The 14,836-nt window shown below is 32.9% G+C and overlaps 1 protein-coding gene across 1 annotated transcript in view; it reads right to left on the bottom strand.

The window, feature by feature from the left end:
• Positions 1-14,836, bottom strand: part of Tusp (WD40 superfamily protein Tusp) — a 93,970-nt gene that overhangs the window by 56,870 nt on the left and 22,264 nt on the right. The window contains exon 2 of the mRNA XM_089632902.1: positions 5,695-5,859. Coding sequence (XP_089489028.1) covers positions 5,695-5,859 — 165 coding nt within the window. The remainder of the gene's footprint in view (positions 1-5,694; positions 5,860-14,836) is intronic.

The following is a 14,836-nucleotide window of genomic DNA, read 5'->3' as shown; positions in this document are numbered from 1 at the left end:
ATTTGGCATAAACAAAGTTAAACAGTGGCTAGATAGTAATCTCCTCACTCTAAACTCGGATAAAACGAAATTCATCTGCTTCAGTTCAACTCAAGCGGGTCAACCACAAGAAATTATTAACATTAGAATACACTATTGTTACGACATTATTACATGTAAATGCAATACCTTAGAATATGTGGACAATATAAGATACCTAGGAATTATCATTGATAAATTTCTGAGATGGGACAAACACATAGCCTTTACTTCCACAAAGGTCAGGAAACTTACACATCTGTTTATAGCAATAAGAAATATTCTATGTCTAAATGATTTGAAACGAATTTACTTTTCAATGTGCAATTCCATATTAGACTATGCTTCCTTAGGTTGGGGAGGTTGTGCTAAAACCATACTCGATCCCTTAGCTAAATCCCAGAAATCGCTTATACCTCCACTTCGGCTAACCCCAATTGGCGCCGAGTCACGCATAGGAAAAAAAGACGACCAGTACTTCATGGTACCGCGACTGAGCATAAAGGCCTCATAGCCGTTGAAAGGCGCAAGTATATTCATGCCTGGCAATTCGATGTCAACACTACGGTCGAGGATATTGTAAATTTCCTTCTCAATATAAACAAAGAAATTGTTTACGATGTTGTCAAATTGACAGCCAAAGCTGACTACGCCTCTTTCCGGATTGGAGTCCCGGAATCGAAGCTTTCATTTTTTATGGACCCGAACATATGGCCAAATCATGTTGCATTCAATGAGTGGTTTTTTCGGAGAAACGTTGCAACCAATGATAAAACGAAACGCTCTAAGAGTGAGAAGTAATTCTAACCTCTCTATCTATTACCAAAACGTTCGAGGGCTAAATACGAAATTGGCAGTATTTAAAAACAACCTATTTGCTCGAGATAGCTTAGATTTAATAGCAATCACTGAATCGTGGCTGAAACCAAGTGTGCATAATTCAGAGCTATTTCCAGAAAATTATGTTGTCTTTCGTCGTGACCGCCTCACACGAGCGGGGGGTGTCGTCCTGGCTGTTCGTGCTGATTCTGTAACCCATGCTGAGAGGATTTCTTCAATGGACCTCCCCGACACTGAATCCCTGTGGGTGAAGCTATCCTTGAAATCTTCAACTGTTTTCGTATGTGTGATATATGTGCCACCTCGTTCTTCAACTTCGTTATACTACAACATGTTCGAAAAAATAGAAAGTAATTATAATCTTCTCAGTGACAAAAATATCTTAATATTAGGTGATTTGAACCTCCCTTCCTGTAACTCCAATATTGTGAACATGTTTAACTATTTTAAATGTTTCTACGGTTTGCAAGAATATAACTTGATATGTAATGATTATAATAACACTCTGGACATAGTTTTATGTAATGCCAAGGATCTTATAAAGTGTGTTGAGAAATGTCATGACCCTATTACAAACGAGGACAAGCACCACCCTGCTTTGTCTATAAGTATTAGTGAAACTCACTCAGGTGTTGCAAATTCATGTCTAAACCCAAGTCCAATAGAAGTTCCCTCCTATCATGGAGCTAGAACCATAAACGCATGGAGATTCAACAAAGGAAATTTCCACTTATTATATGAATTGCTTTCTGAATGCTCATGGCAACCGGTCTGCCAAAGTTCAACAGATATAAATGCATTATGTACAAATTTTTACAATTCAATTTACAATATATTCGACAAGTGTATACCCATTTCCACACCTCGCACTACGGCACACAGAGTATATCCTAAGTGGTACACCAATAGTATTATTTCAAATATTAAAATTAAACATATTTTTCATAAGCGATGGAAAAAAACACGTCACAACTTGGACTATGCTAGTTTTTCAGCCTATCGCTCCATCGTAAAACATGAAATCAGTGAAGCTTTTAAAAATCATTTAACTTCAATGGAAGAAAAATTATCTATCGATCCCAAACAGTTTTGGAAGTACATTAAGGATCTAAAAAAATCCAACAACTCATTTAAGTCTATGATTCTTGACGGAGAGGAATTGACTACTGATGATAAAATCGCAAATAGTTTTGCGACCTTTTTTTCTGTTTACAAAAATGTCCAACCAACTCTCAATATTGACTCTACCCTTCACACTGTACAGATTGGGCCCTCATTCGACCTGGTCAGTATTTCAGAAAAAGATGTTAAGGAGGCACTCTCAAATTTAAAGAAACCTCACTCCATCGGTCCTGACAATATTCCAACATTTATACTAAAGGGTTGTTCCGACCTTTTAATACCACCATTATGTCATCTCTTCAATGTTTGCCTAAAAAACGGGATTCTCCCAGACATCTGGAGATTAACTAAAATAACCCCTATCTACAAGAAGGGAGATAAACGCGATATCCGGAATTATCGACCAGTTGCCGTTCTATGTTCCATCATGAAAATATTCGAGAAAATTCTACATAAATATATACTTAATCACGTTAATCCAATTCTTGATGACCGTCAATATGGTTTTAGACCCCAGATGTCAGTAACATCAAACCTCTTATGCATCTCAGATTTCTTATCACAAACTCTCGACAATCGGGGACAGGTGGATGTTGCTTATTTCGACCTGGAAAAAGCATTCGACAAGGTTGACATCGACATTCTTCTAAATAAGCTAGCTTCATTTGGTTTTTCCAAAAGACTACTCTGTTTTTTTGCTTCATATTTTCGAAATCGTAGACAGTTTGTTTATTATAAGGGTTCCAGTTCTTTGGAATTCACAGTTTTTTCTGGAGTTCCTCAGGGGTCTATCCTTGGACCACTTCTGTTTCTGATTTTTATCAACGATATTGGTTCAGTCATCACACATTCGCTGTATTTACTATTTGCAGATGACTTGAAACTATATCGTTCAATAAAAAACCATCTCGACTGTATTCTCCTTCAACGTGACATTGACTGCGTCTCAAACTGGGCCAAAATAAATGGCTTGAACTTCAGTACACCCAAGTGCAATATCGTCTCGTATACAAGATCAAAGAAACCGCATGTATTTGAATATACAATCAATGAAATTATTCTCCAACACCTAAATCAAATCAAAGATCTAGGAGTTATTTACGACAGCAAACTAACCTTTCACCAACACATCGATGATTTAATAAGCAGAGGATACAGGCTTCTCGGCTTCGTAATTAGAAACTCATATCCGTTTCGTAACACAAAAACACTGACGTTATTATATAACACACTAGTCCTAAGTGTACTTGAATCAAACTCGATCATCTGGGCTCCACATGAATTAACATACACTTTACGCATTGAAAGAGTCCATAAAAAATTTTTAAGGTTTTTATTCTCGCGGCTCTATGGACGTTACCCTTGGCTTTACCCATCGATTTATATATTAGGCATGACCAATTACCACTCCCTAGAGACACGTAGAGGTATTGCTTTGCTTAAATATTTTTTCCAACTAATAAACGGTCACTTATCTAATAATGAGATACTGGCCCAATTAAATTTTTTTGTACCAGAGTCTCACTCTCGAGGACGTCATCACAATCTTCTATATAGTAGAGCAAGCCGCACTAATTTATTAATGAACTCACCTGTGGGGAGAGCTACGTGCTTTTTGAATGCGGTAGATAAGAAATTAGATTTATTTTTTGTGTCCTATAGCGCATTTACGAGATTTTTGGCATTGCATATACACTGCATAAATGGTACAATTATAACGTCTTAGGCTTTATTACCTGTAATTGTTATAAATAAATGTACAAATTATATATATAAATAAATAAATAAAAATAAATAAGAGTCATACTGAAAAAACCTTTCAGGTACCCCAGCGATTCATTGTTCGCAGAGTTTCGTGTTCTTGATGTAAGACAATTATACATGAGGAAAATCATATTACATACTCAAAAACAGAGGCACTACTTAGCTTCCGTAAACCATTGTCATAATACAAGACATGCAAAAAAAAACCCAACAGTTCCGCCCACCACTTCCTCATCTTTAGCACAGAGACAATTCTCATACTTAGGCCCTAAACTGCTCAATCTCATACCTGATGCATGGAAGGCAAAGAGTACTAATATTCTGCGTATGCAGGTAAACAATTGGCTTCTGGTCTTGGGGAGAGCTGAATGCGAGAATATGCTAAAAAACAGTAATTGAATTGTAAATTTTGTTTTTCTTTACATTCTTCTTTACATTTTAATTTATATTGGTATTATATTAGCATTACAGGAACTGTATTTTTACATAAAGAAAGTTCGAAAATTGCTCAATTCTTCGTGATATTTTTCCTTAAAGGAAAAGTTCCTTCTTTACTTTCATTTTTTATTTTTTTTTATTTTTCATTCCCTTGTTTTATCTATTAATATTTCTTTAATTTATTATATCAGCTAAACAATAGTAAAAAAAAAATGTCATGGTATAACTGAAAGTATACTAGATTATGAATATACATTTGTATTACTTTACCAACAGAATTTCTTCAATTCAGTTTCATTTTCAAATTCATTTTCTTGTTTTTATCTATTAATATTTCTTTCGTTTATTATGTCAGCTAAACAATAGTAAAATATGTCGTGGTATAACTGAAAGTATTCTAGAATATGAATATACATATGTATTATTTTAACAACAGAATAGTCAACACTATAATTTACATGTAAAAACATTATCATATTGGAATGTCCTAAAACGGGCAATCGCCTAGTTGGACATTTTAAGTTCATTAATTGTATTATGTAATATTTACAAACAAACAATAAATAAATAAATAAATAAATATAAACTCGATACAAAGAAGCCTTTTAAATGAATAACCGTTCCGTTCGCCATCGATCTTATGTATTAGCTCTATACGTAATGATTAAATTGAATTTAATCAAACAAAAAAGAAGCTGTTTAAAGTTCAAACGATAAAGTAAATTCTGATTCGATTTTAAACCATCAGAAACCAAAAGTATTTATTTTGAAAGGGTAAACTTTCCAGAAAATCTTTCAATAAAAAAGACTTGAAGAACATTTAAAAAAGTCTGAAGACAGAAAACTTGCAATTATGAGAATTAAGCTTGACGCACACTAGGTATATGTAAGATAATATATAAATATGCAGTCGTCACACATACATACAGTAATATTATAATAATATTAGTAAAATTCTTATAATCATATTATATATATGATTGTATGTGATTGTACATAGCGAGCGACATCGTGATTTAGGCCAAACCCACAAATATTTATACAGGGTGCTAAAAGGCGTATCTGACATACTGTAACCAGTAATTCCTGTAGTTATTTAGATTAAAAATGTGTATGACATTTTGCTACAATGAATTTATTTTTTTCAATTCAAAACGTCAAGAATCAGTAGGTATTCAAAAAAATCTTTCTTTGGAAGGAAAAAACACAACTAAAATGTTTTAATATACTATAATTTAAAGTATACTAAAAACCTATATATAATTTTTATTATACATATATAGCCAAAGTAAGAATCGTGACTCTCTTATCAGGCACAAAATTACCTCTTTTCTGATAAGGTATACATTTTGTATAATATATATGTACAATTCATATTCTTCATATTCTTTATATTTAAAAAAATAAGAATAAAGTAAAATTGTATTCCTCGTGTGTCAGAAGATTAAGAAGGGAGGAGAAGGCCAGTGCTGCCATATTGCAAGATTAATACAGTAATAAAAATGAACTAACGTCAGATCGGTGCCCCCTCAGGTTGTAATTGGTTCTCTGGGGCACATCGGCGTTCTTCCTGCAGTGGCTGGAGGTGAAAGTGACTCCGACGATCCCTCTCACGTTCCCTGTGGCAAGCCATCCTTCTTGGTAGTAGTTCGTGCGATTCAATTTCCATCCTTCGTCCTGTGAAAACATAAAAAAATATTGATATTTTTAAACGAATGATGTCTTGTAAACTTAGTCGTCGTGAATTTATTTGACTTCACGGAAGGTAGATAGGTCCAAGAAGGCTATACTATCACATCTTTTCAATCAATTCTAACCTTTTCTACTTATATTTTATACGTACTTGTACGTATGTACGTTGTTCGTATCTCTTAATTACATTTTATGTATAATGCCACATGTGTTGTTTTTAAAAATATTTTTTTCTTATGCTTTTATTTAAGGCGAAGCTTAATGCTAAATCATTATTTTGATTAATCTTTATAACGAATTTTTGTACATTATGAATACCAAAAAATATGCTTTAGATAAATTGAAGGTTTTCCTATCATATCGCTTGAGTAGAATACAAATAAAATAATAAATTACTCAATAAAAAATATAAATGTAAACTACAAAAAAATATTTTTTTTCAATAGAAATGTATGAACGCGTAAAGGATACAACTTTAAAATACAGTATTATAGCTAAGATTATTTGTGACAGTTTCACTTGATTACCTTTTTTGCTTTCTTATAAAATAAATAAAAAACAGTCTCCGTTTGTCAAGTGATTTTAATGCCTATTACCTACAATATAAGGTATACCAAGAATATTTACATTTTTGTAGCTTCCTCATAACTGTGACATGCAATTATTGTTCATGGTCAGGGCCGGCCCTATGCGGGTTCAATTGGTGCAGTACGCTCCGGGCGCAGAATTCACAAGGTGCCAATGCGCTGATAATACCCATAACGGTCTTAACACATCGCCCTTGAGATTGTTTTTCATAAAAAAGTCGCTACACAAAAATACAAATCACAATAAAATAGAATATTAGTGCTCAGTGATCTCCTACCTAGGCGTCTACTGGTTTTATTTATACCTTTGATATATTTTATAACCATCACATCGTTTGCCCGAATGATTAGGCACTTATTCAGAGAGCATATACCGCCAAACAACATGGTATTGACACACATTCCCTTGCTTCATTCACATTCGTACATTATCTTATATATGACTCAAGTATTTCATTCACTTTATCCTGCCATGTCTTCTTGGGACCTCGGGTGTCCACGACTTCTTCTAATAATATTTGGATGATTTTTATAGCGCCGTTTTTTATGAAAAAACACCTCAAAGGCGCTCCATGTATCTACCTACAAAATAATATGATATCTTGTAATTGTGGAAAAATATACTCAGACTACAGACAGTGTAGTCTGTTAAGACCTATTCACCTTTGAAAAGCAAATGTCAAAATAATATTTCTCGTCTCACTGTTCACATCTCTATATATCGTCGAACTGTAGATCGACTCAACAGCAAGCAAATGGCATCCACTAAAGGTTACTCAAAATAACGCCTATCGCCAATTCTTATGACTCCCGAGGTCTTGCAGCGCCTCGTAAATATTCATGAAGGAACAAGTGCACTCTTTCCGATCACTACTTCGCCACCACCCCTAGTGATCTCTATTAACCACAGATATTAGAAGAACGAGATATGCTATGTTGGCCGCCGGACCATAGGCGGAGTACTACCTAATTAGGGTACTTTGAATACTATCGGGACGTGTGCGCACAGAAATCTGTTCTATGTATTAGTGCCAACTGAAACGATACGTCCTTAGCGTAAGCGAAGGTGTGCAGTAGTATTGGTGAACAAAACCGGCGACACTGGGCAAAACAATTCCACTCAGTATGAACTGCTCATAGCACATCTCGCTCTTCTAATTTTAACACATCAATTTAAGAGGTTCCTACGTAGAATTGTATATATTTCAGTTGACTTAAAGACAGGTATTTACGTAAATAAAATAACTTCATGCGTGGGTCGTTCCTGTACACTTATCCAACCGCGTTAACAAGAAACGAGAAGTCAATAAATTAATATCAAAAATTAAGATCAAAACCGAGCCTAGGTATTTTTTCGTAGGTGCACAATAAAGACTCACGCATCAGTGAGGCAATTCCATTCTATCGCTTACCAGCTAACGGTTAATATCATTGATTTTGAATGCTTCAAACTTCCAATCCGTAGCCATATCTCGAGACAATCAGATATGAAAAAATCGGTTAAAAGGGAATAGAAACTATTTCGAAATCCATTCATGTTTATAGATACATCATTACAAGAAGCAATTCCACTGGCAAAATTCCAGAAAGCTTTCACCGAGATTCGTATCTAGAGCACGGGTAATATAATATGATTAAGTCATTCTGAAAATGCGACATTCCCATGACAGGTCGGTTAAATAGCTATTACTATTAGACTATTTTTAAATTAAACGTTATGTGCGCTTTTCACTAACAATATTAGGTAGAAATAGAAACATAAATAAATGTGGAACGACGTATGGTTTGATGGCGGTAGTAAAAAGTAATCCCTAGTGGGTTAACAGTTTACTCTGGTATAATCTGATTAAAAATTGAGCTACCCTATTATAGTGACTGTATCATATTTTTTCATGTTATTTAATTTATTTTAGATTTTATTAATATTGAGAAAAGTATGTAGTTATAATTATTAATATTCAGGAAAGGATTTTATTATCCCTAATGATACATATTATAGGTACTTATATATTATTTCTGCTTTATAATTTGTGTAATCTGTATTATTCAACTTGTATTGTGTATGTAAAATAATTTGTATTGGTAAGGCGAGACGAATGAACGAAGTTGTGTGGTATCAAAGTGTTAATTGAACCGATTTCAAATAATAAATGAATATCAGAACCGGAACACGTGTTCACGCATCTGCATTTGCCTTAATAATACATAATGACGAAATGCGAAAATATTAGGATTTTTGTGAACAAGTATTCCGAAATCGTGAATAAATATAATACGTGTTTTACTAAAAGTTTATCGGGAAAGCTATTAATTCATCTGCAGCCTGCAATCCCGCTTTTAACGGGATTACCAATAATTTGAAGACATTCTTAATAAATTAGAAATACTCATTTTTCTCCAAGTAAATAATATAAAATCGATTAAGGTTTGTTGTTTATCAATATATTAAATACACAAATAATAATAAACAAGCCTCTAATAGTCTAATAGATGTAAGTAATTATGGGTATCTGATATAATATCATTTCATCTAATATTATATCAGATATTCAAGTGTACCCATAATCACTTACATCTAGTAGAGGCATGTGTATTTAATATATTGAAAAACAAACAGTACTGTCAAATTACGGTATTAAATGTTTGCTCATAATAACAGAGCTTACCTGATTAACTATGGTAAATATGACATCAAATAATTCATTACTCATTCTCATTACTTATTGGAGAATCAATAAAGGCGCACGCGTCTTTACTCTTTGAAGAGTTTATTTATAATTAATTGTATTACCAACATATTGTAACTCCATATACTTTTTCAATAGGTACATTTACTTACAAGATTTATCTTCGGTACCACCCGAATAGGCTGAGAATTATCGAATTCAAAAAGATTCAAGTTATCAATAATTAGGTAGGTGTTTTGTAGAATACAGTTTGAATTAGCGATGAGTCGTCCATGAACGAGCCGCATAATCGAGCTAGCTCCGATGAGCCATATTCGTAAGACTCCCGGTAAACCGTAGCACGGCTCAATTGAAGGTTACTCTTTTTTATTAGGAGATATTTTATAAACACAACGCCATTAAAATTATCCAAGTATCAATTGTTATTACATACTCAAAAACGTGAACGGCGTCTGACAGTCCAATATCTGGTACGGTCGTGTAAGTGTCGTACGATCATTCATACGCCTATGCTGGGGGAGTCGTAGCGGGGGAGCCGTACCGGGGGAGTCGTATCGGGCGAGCACAGTATTCTCATACTGTGCTCGCGGCTCACGTTCAATTGACCCGTTGTTCAATTGAGTCGACTCTTTGAGCAGTACGAAATTATTGAGCTGATTCCGTGACTCCCGCTCGTAATAAAATGAGTCATGACCATAGACATACGAATATTAGTAGACCTGCCCTAAGTGATTAAAAGCGTATTATCCCCACTCCCCATACCGGTTCCATTGAGCCGGCTGGGCTCGCATATGGCCTCAAGTGAAATTTGAAAACGTGACGTCATCATTCTTGTGCGAACTATGGTCGAGGCATCATCGGTTCATTTTACGAAATAACACGGCAAAATGTTGACTTGTGATATGTAAACTTGTAAAAATAGATGTGAAAAAGAGAATAAACCCAATTGTCGTATTACATTCCATAAGTAAGCATTATTTTACTTTATTTTAAGCTTATTCACACCGTATTATATGGATCACTTTTAGAAACATATACTATCACATCACAATGTAGCGATTCTCAAGTGTGCTCATCGTTGTTTACTGGGGTAAGTAAATTATGAGACATTTGTAAAAGTGTCTTAACTAAATACTCTGAAACTAACTACGACTCTGAAAATAGAAGCTGCCTTACTTTGCCGAATTTGGACTTCGCAAATTAGTTCATAACGTGGCGAGTAATTTGCGCTCCCATGTAGAAATGTCTATTCATTCAAAAGCAGATTTTACTTTTAAGAACTAAATGGTGATATTATAATGCGAGATGCCTATTTACTGTCAGATTGATTTATTGACGAATCACAGTCAGCCTTACTCCCTTCGTTCTTCAACAGTTGATTTTACCCCTCGCCATTATCTTCTCGTCTATTAATTCCTATGTCTGTGGTCATGACCCATCGCTACTTCGAATACGCAAATACTTCGTAAACTGTACTAAAGTTGTGAAATATTATGAAGAACTCTATGGAAGGATATATTTTATCTAAATTAAGATTAAATACGAATTTTCTGAATTTCTTAAAAAAAAATTAACATTTAAACATTTGTTATTTTTAGAGTAAGTATGTACCTACCTATTTAGTTTGATCTTTTTTCACAAACAAATAAAACGAATATTTTTGTCACTAAGCACAAGAATGTTGAAAAGTTAAATATGAATCGAAAGTCAGACATTTTGACTGATGACATAAAATACTACCTACCTACATTGCACAAATTCTCTTTTTCTGTAGATTTTTTCTAATGAATACCTACCTAATTGTAATATCTTGAAAAATGTGAATAGCCGCCTTATTGAGACCATGATAATAAAAAAAGTAATATGTTTGAATTTTTCTGATTATTTTGATTTTTGTGGGTATTATGCCGTGTCGCGCTACTTCCTTTTTTAGCCAACATCATCATCGCATTTAACCTGTCTGACCTAAAGAAGGAGGTAGCACAACACGGCATAATACCCCAGCAGTCGCAAAAGCTCGGACAGGGCAAGCAAGGCGTCAGGTGGGTATTTTAATGGAAACCCTCCGAGGAACTAGCGTCAATGATCCCTTCGGCACCGGTGCATAGACTGCTTAGTCGGTAAATACGTCAAACACGCGCACAACATTTGTACACGGTTGATATTTGTCGCGTGAGAACGGGTCGATTTTCTTGAGTTCAACAACTCGACTGTGGAAAGATTTGCCGTCCTCTATGTTTCCTTCACTCTATAATATGGGATCTTCAACACCCATGTTCACTCTTTTATCTCCTAAAAATGCCCTTAACACGACATCCTCAAAGATGTAACATGCTCTGAGGAAAATTATTTTTCTTAGGCCCTCCTGTATAGAGCTAATGTAAAAAGAAACCCATTCGGGAAATATTGTGAAGCTGAAGAAAATTGGGGGTGAGGGGTGGAATAACGAGGTTGGGGAGAGCTTAGCGCTAGTTAGATTTTTTTCATTATGGTACAGAATTAATGACGTTCAAATAATTTTCAGATTTTTTTGTGTTCTTCATAAGAAAATCGATGAAGCAGAACGTTAGCATCGAGTGAATTGCTGAAAATGGTGCGCGTCGGATATTGAAAAGTGATTCGATGTGAATTAAATTAAAACGAACGCGGGAGTAAATGAGGAGGGAAATTCGTCAGATTGACCCATCGCTGAATCCAATCACACCCTTAATGGAAAATCACTTCAAGAGGAAATTACTTGCAAAGTTAGAATGTAATACCGAATGTAGATAGTTGTTATATGCGAAATGTACAACCATAATAATGCCAGGCTTCTGTAAATGGAGGATGTTTTATTATGTTCGTTATTTCTTTATTTATATGCAGTCTATACTTTTAGTGTGTTTTTAAGATGAAATTTAAAATCTTTATTGTTAATTATATTTCTCATACTTTCTGGTAATGCATTAAATTACTTATCATTAATAAATTTTTTAAATTAAATTTTATTTCATTTAATTAATTATTTTCATTATTTATGTTTAATTTCTTGGTAGAATCAGAAACAAAGTAAATAAAGAAACATGCCAGATAATATACAATACAATTATATCACCACACTTTAATTACTGTTCAAGTATTCTTTTTCTCTGCAATAAAGAGAAAATGAAAAAAATGCAAATACTGCAAAATAAAGCAATGCGAATAATACTTAAGCGCAACATATACACACGGATAAGAGACATGTTAAAGGAGCTGAATATTTTGACGGTGAAGCAAACTGTGTATTTGAATGTACTTATTTTTATACATAAAATTAACTTAGGGATGATGTCTAAGGAACTGAAAAGAAAAATAAATTACAATAACGAGATACACGGACACGGGACGAGAAATTCTAAGCAAATTAGATTGCCAACAAGAAAAAAAACAAGCACCCAAAAATCTCTGATGTACCAGGCCGTTCAACTATATAACAAAATCCCGAAGGAAATTGCTGTGATAGAAAATATTAATAAGTTCAAAAATGAATTAAGAAAATATGTCCATCTCAATTATTAATGTTTCTTTTTTTGTGACTTTATTGAAATATTTAAAGAAAGATTATGTTTGCCAAACAATGTACATGTTTATATGTTTATAAAACTATTAGCACACACGAAGATGTGAGCTAACTTAAGATTAATAAATAAATAAATAAATATTCTTCCAAATCATATTAATCATTAGTCTACCAATTCGTTAGTTAAATATAAAAAGTTTATTAAGATGTTTTTATTGACAGACAGACAGTCTTAATATTTTTTCATCCTTGTCCTTTCTTAAATAATAAGATTTTATATAAGTCCCATTTGCTAAAAACTGAATGCCGCCCTAGCTGTCTTTATTATCTATTGGTTTATTCTTGGGAATAATTATTAATAAGTAGTTATGGTTCAAATATTGTTACAATATACTGTCAAATTACCCATCTGGTAACTCAAATACATATTTTTTCTTTATTTTTGAAATATTTTGTATTCGTATGTAGTATTACTTTATGTTTGTGATCACTCTATGTTTACTTCACTCAAATGCAAATTGTTAACCTCGATAAAAAATGTGAGTTATGTATAGTGAGGTGCAATTTATAATTTTTTTTAAACTTTACTCTAAAATATTTTATTGATAAATGGCCCAATTTATTTTTTTTACATTTTGGAGTTGGGAGAATTGATCTTTGTCTGAGTTTTCTATTATTTTTAAATGATACAGTTTTATTTAGAATCTTATATTTTAAAAATTTTAACGTTTCATGGTAGAAGTATATCGTATTGATTTTCATACCTATGTATTATAAATAAATACACGTAAATAATCTAATAGAATATCAACTCCAATCACTATGGGAGTCCAAATTAAAACGAATTTAAACAAAAGTAATTTCGTTGATTCTAAGGAAAACTCATTAAATATCATTCAGCAATAATCGAGCAAAGATTTTTTCCTTTAAATTTTTTACCTACATAACATTAAGTACTAGTTTTTTTAATGAAAACCTTTATACGCGGAAAGTCACAAAAGTACAAAATCTAGGTACTAGGTCCTAGGTAGGTAAGTACTATGTATAAATAAATAATATTTTAAGAAATATATTTGATAATTTTATGAAACATTTAAAAATTAGATTAATCAATTCAAATTTCTGCTCTGGGTCGGTCTGTGAGTGACTCAATGAATTTGTTTGGAATTTAAAGGTTTTTTAATTAATAAGTTTAATTTAATCATTTTTAAAGTGGAACTGATATTGCCAAGAATTCTGACAAGAGTTAAAGTACCGACAATTATTTTTTTTTTAAGAAAATTATTTTGATTCTATATTATAAATGTATATTGCCGAGTTGACATCGCGTTTGGGTCCCACCCAGGCGAAGTGTGTTCAATTCCTCAGCTGGCTAAGTCCTTCATCACAACACAAGCAACATTTTCAGCTTACTGTGGTGGTAGTAGGAGATTTTCAAATATTGTCAGGTTATTCGTAACCCGAGAATGTTTGCCTTTCTTTAAAAAAAAAAAAAAATTCTTGACAATTCAGATTTCGTGATTTTTCAAAGGTCTACGCTTTTTCCATTTTCAAGAAAGCGTTATTTACTAAATAGCCTCCCGAGCTATGGCTACTTAAATTTGGGTAGGTGATTTTTATGAATTAAAATAAAGTATAAATTTAACAATTTTTAGAAATTTTATTATAAAACATAAAAATATGAAATATACGGTGAAACATAGGTGGGAATCCTTTTTTTTAAACTGCAGTAATCAGTTCATATGTTTCCTCATTAATATTTGGAGGTTTGACATTAATTTAATATCCCTTGAATTTTTACTGGTCTAATACTATGAAATGTAAAAAAAATTAATACTTACAAATTTGCTGAAATAATCTTGTAATTATTTTACTTACGTTTTATTCTGTTACTTGGGAAGTAAATTTCGGAAGTAAAGTTCAAAATGGGCCTAATGTAACAGCATAATTAAATTATTTTCTGTGATAAAATTACGAACCACAATAGTTTTAGGCCAATTTCCTAATAGGTAGAAGACACGCCATAAGGTTTATCGGGTAATTCTCTTCGCGAACAGCCTTTTTTAATAAATGATTTTGGTTTCGTATATAGTTTGAATAATATGATCAGAGAAAATATTGTTCTAGAATAATTATATAAAATCTGC

This window comes from Hesperophylax consimilis, chromosome 6, assembly GCF_061612785.1.
Source record: "Hesperophylax consimilis isolate HC1 chromosome 6, BYU_Hcon_1.0, whole genome shotgun sequence".
Taxonomy (NCBI): domain Eukaryota; kingdom Metazoa; phylum Arthropoda; class Insecta; order Trichoptera; family Limnephilidae; genus Hesperophylax; species Hesperophylax consimilis.
This window is presented reverse-complemented; position numbering and strand designations above follow the sequence as displayed.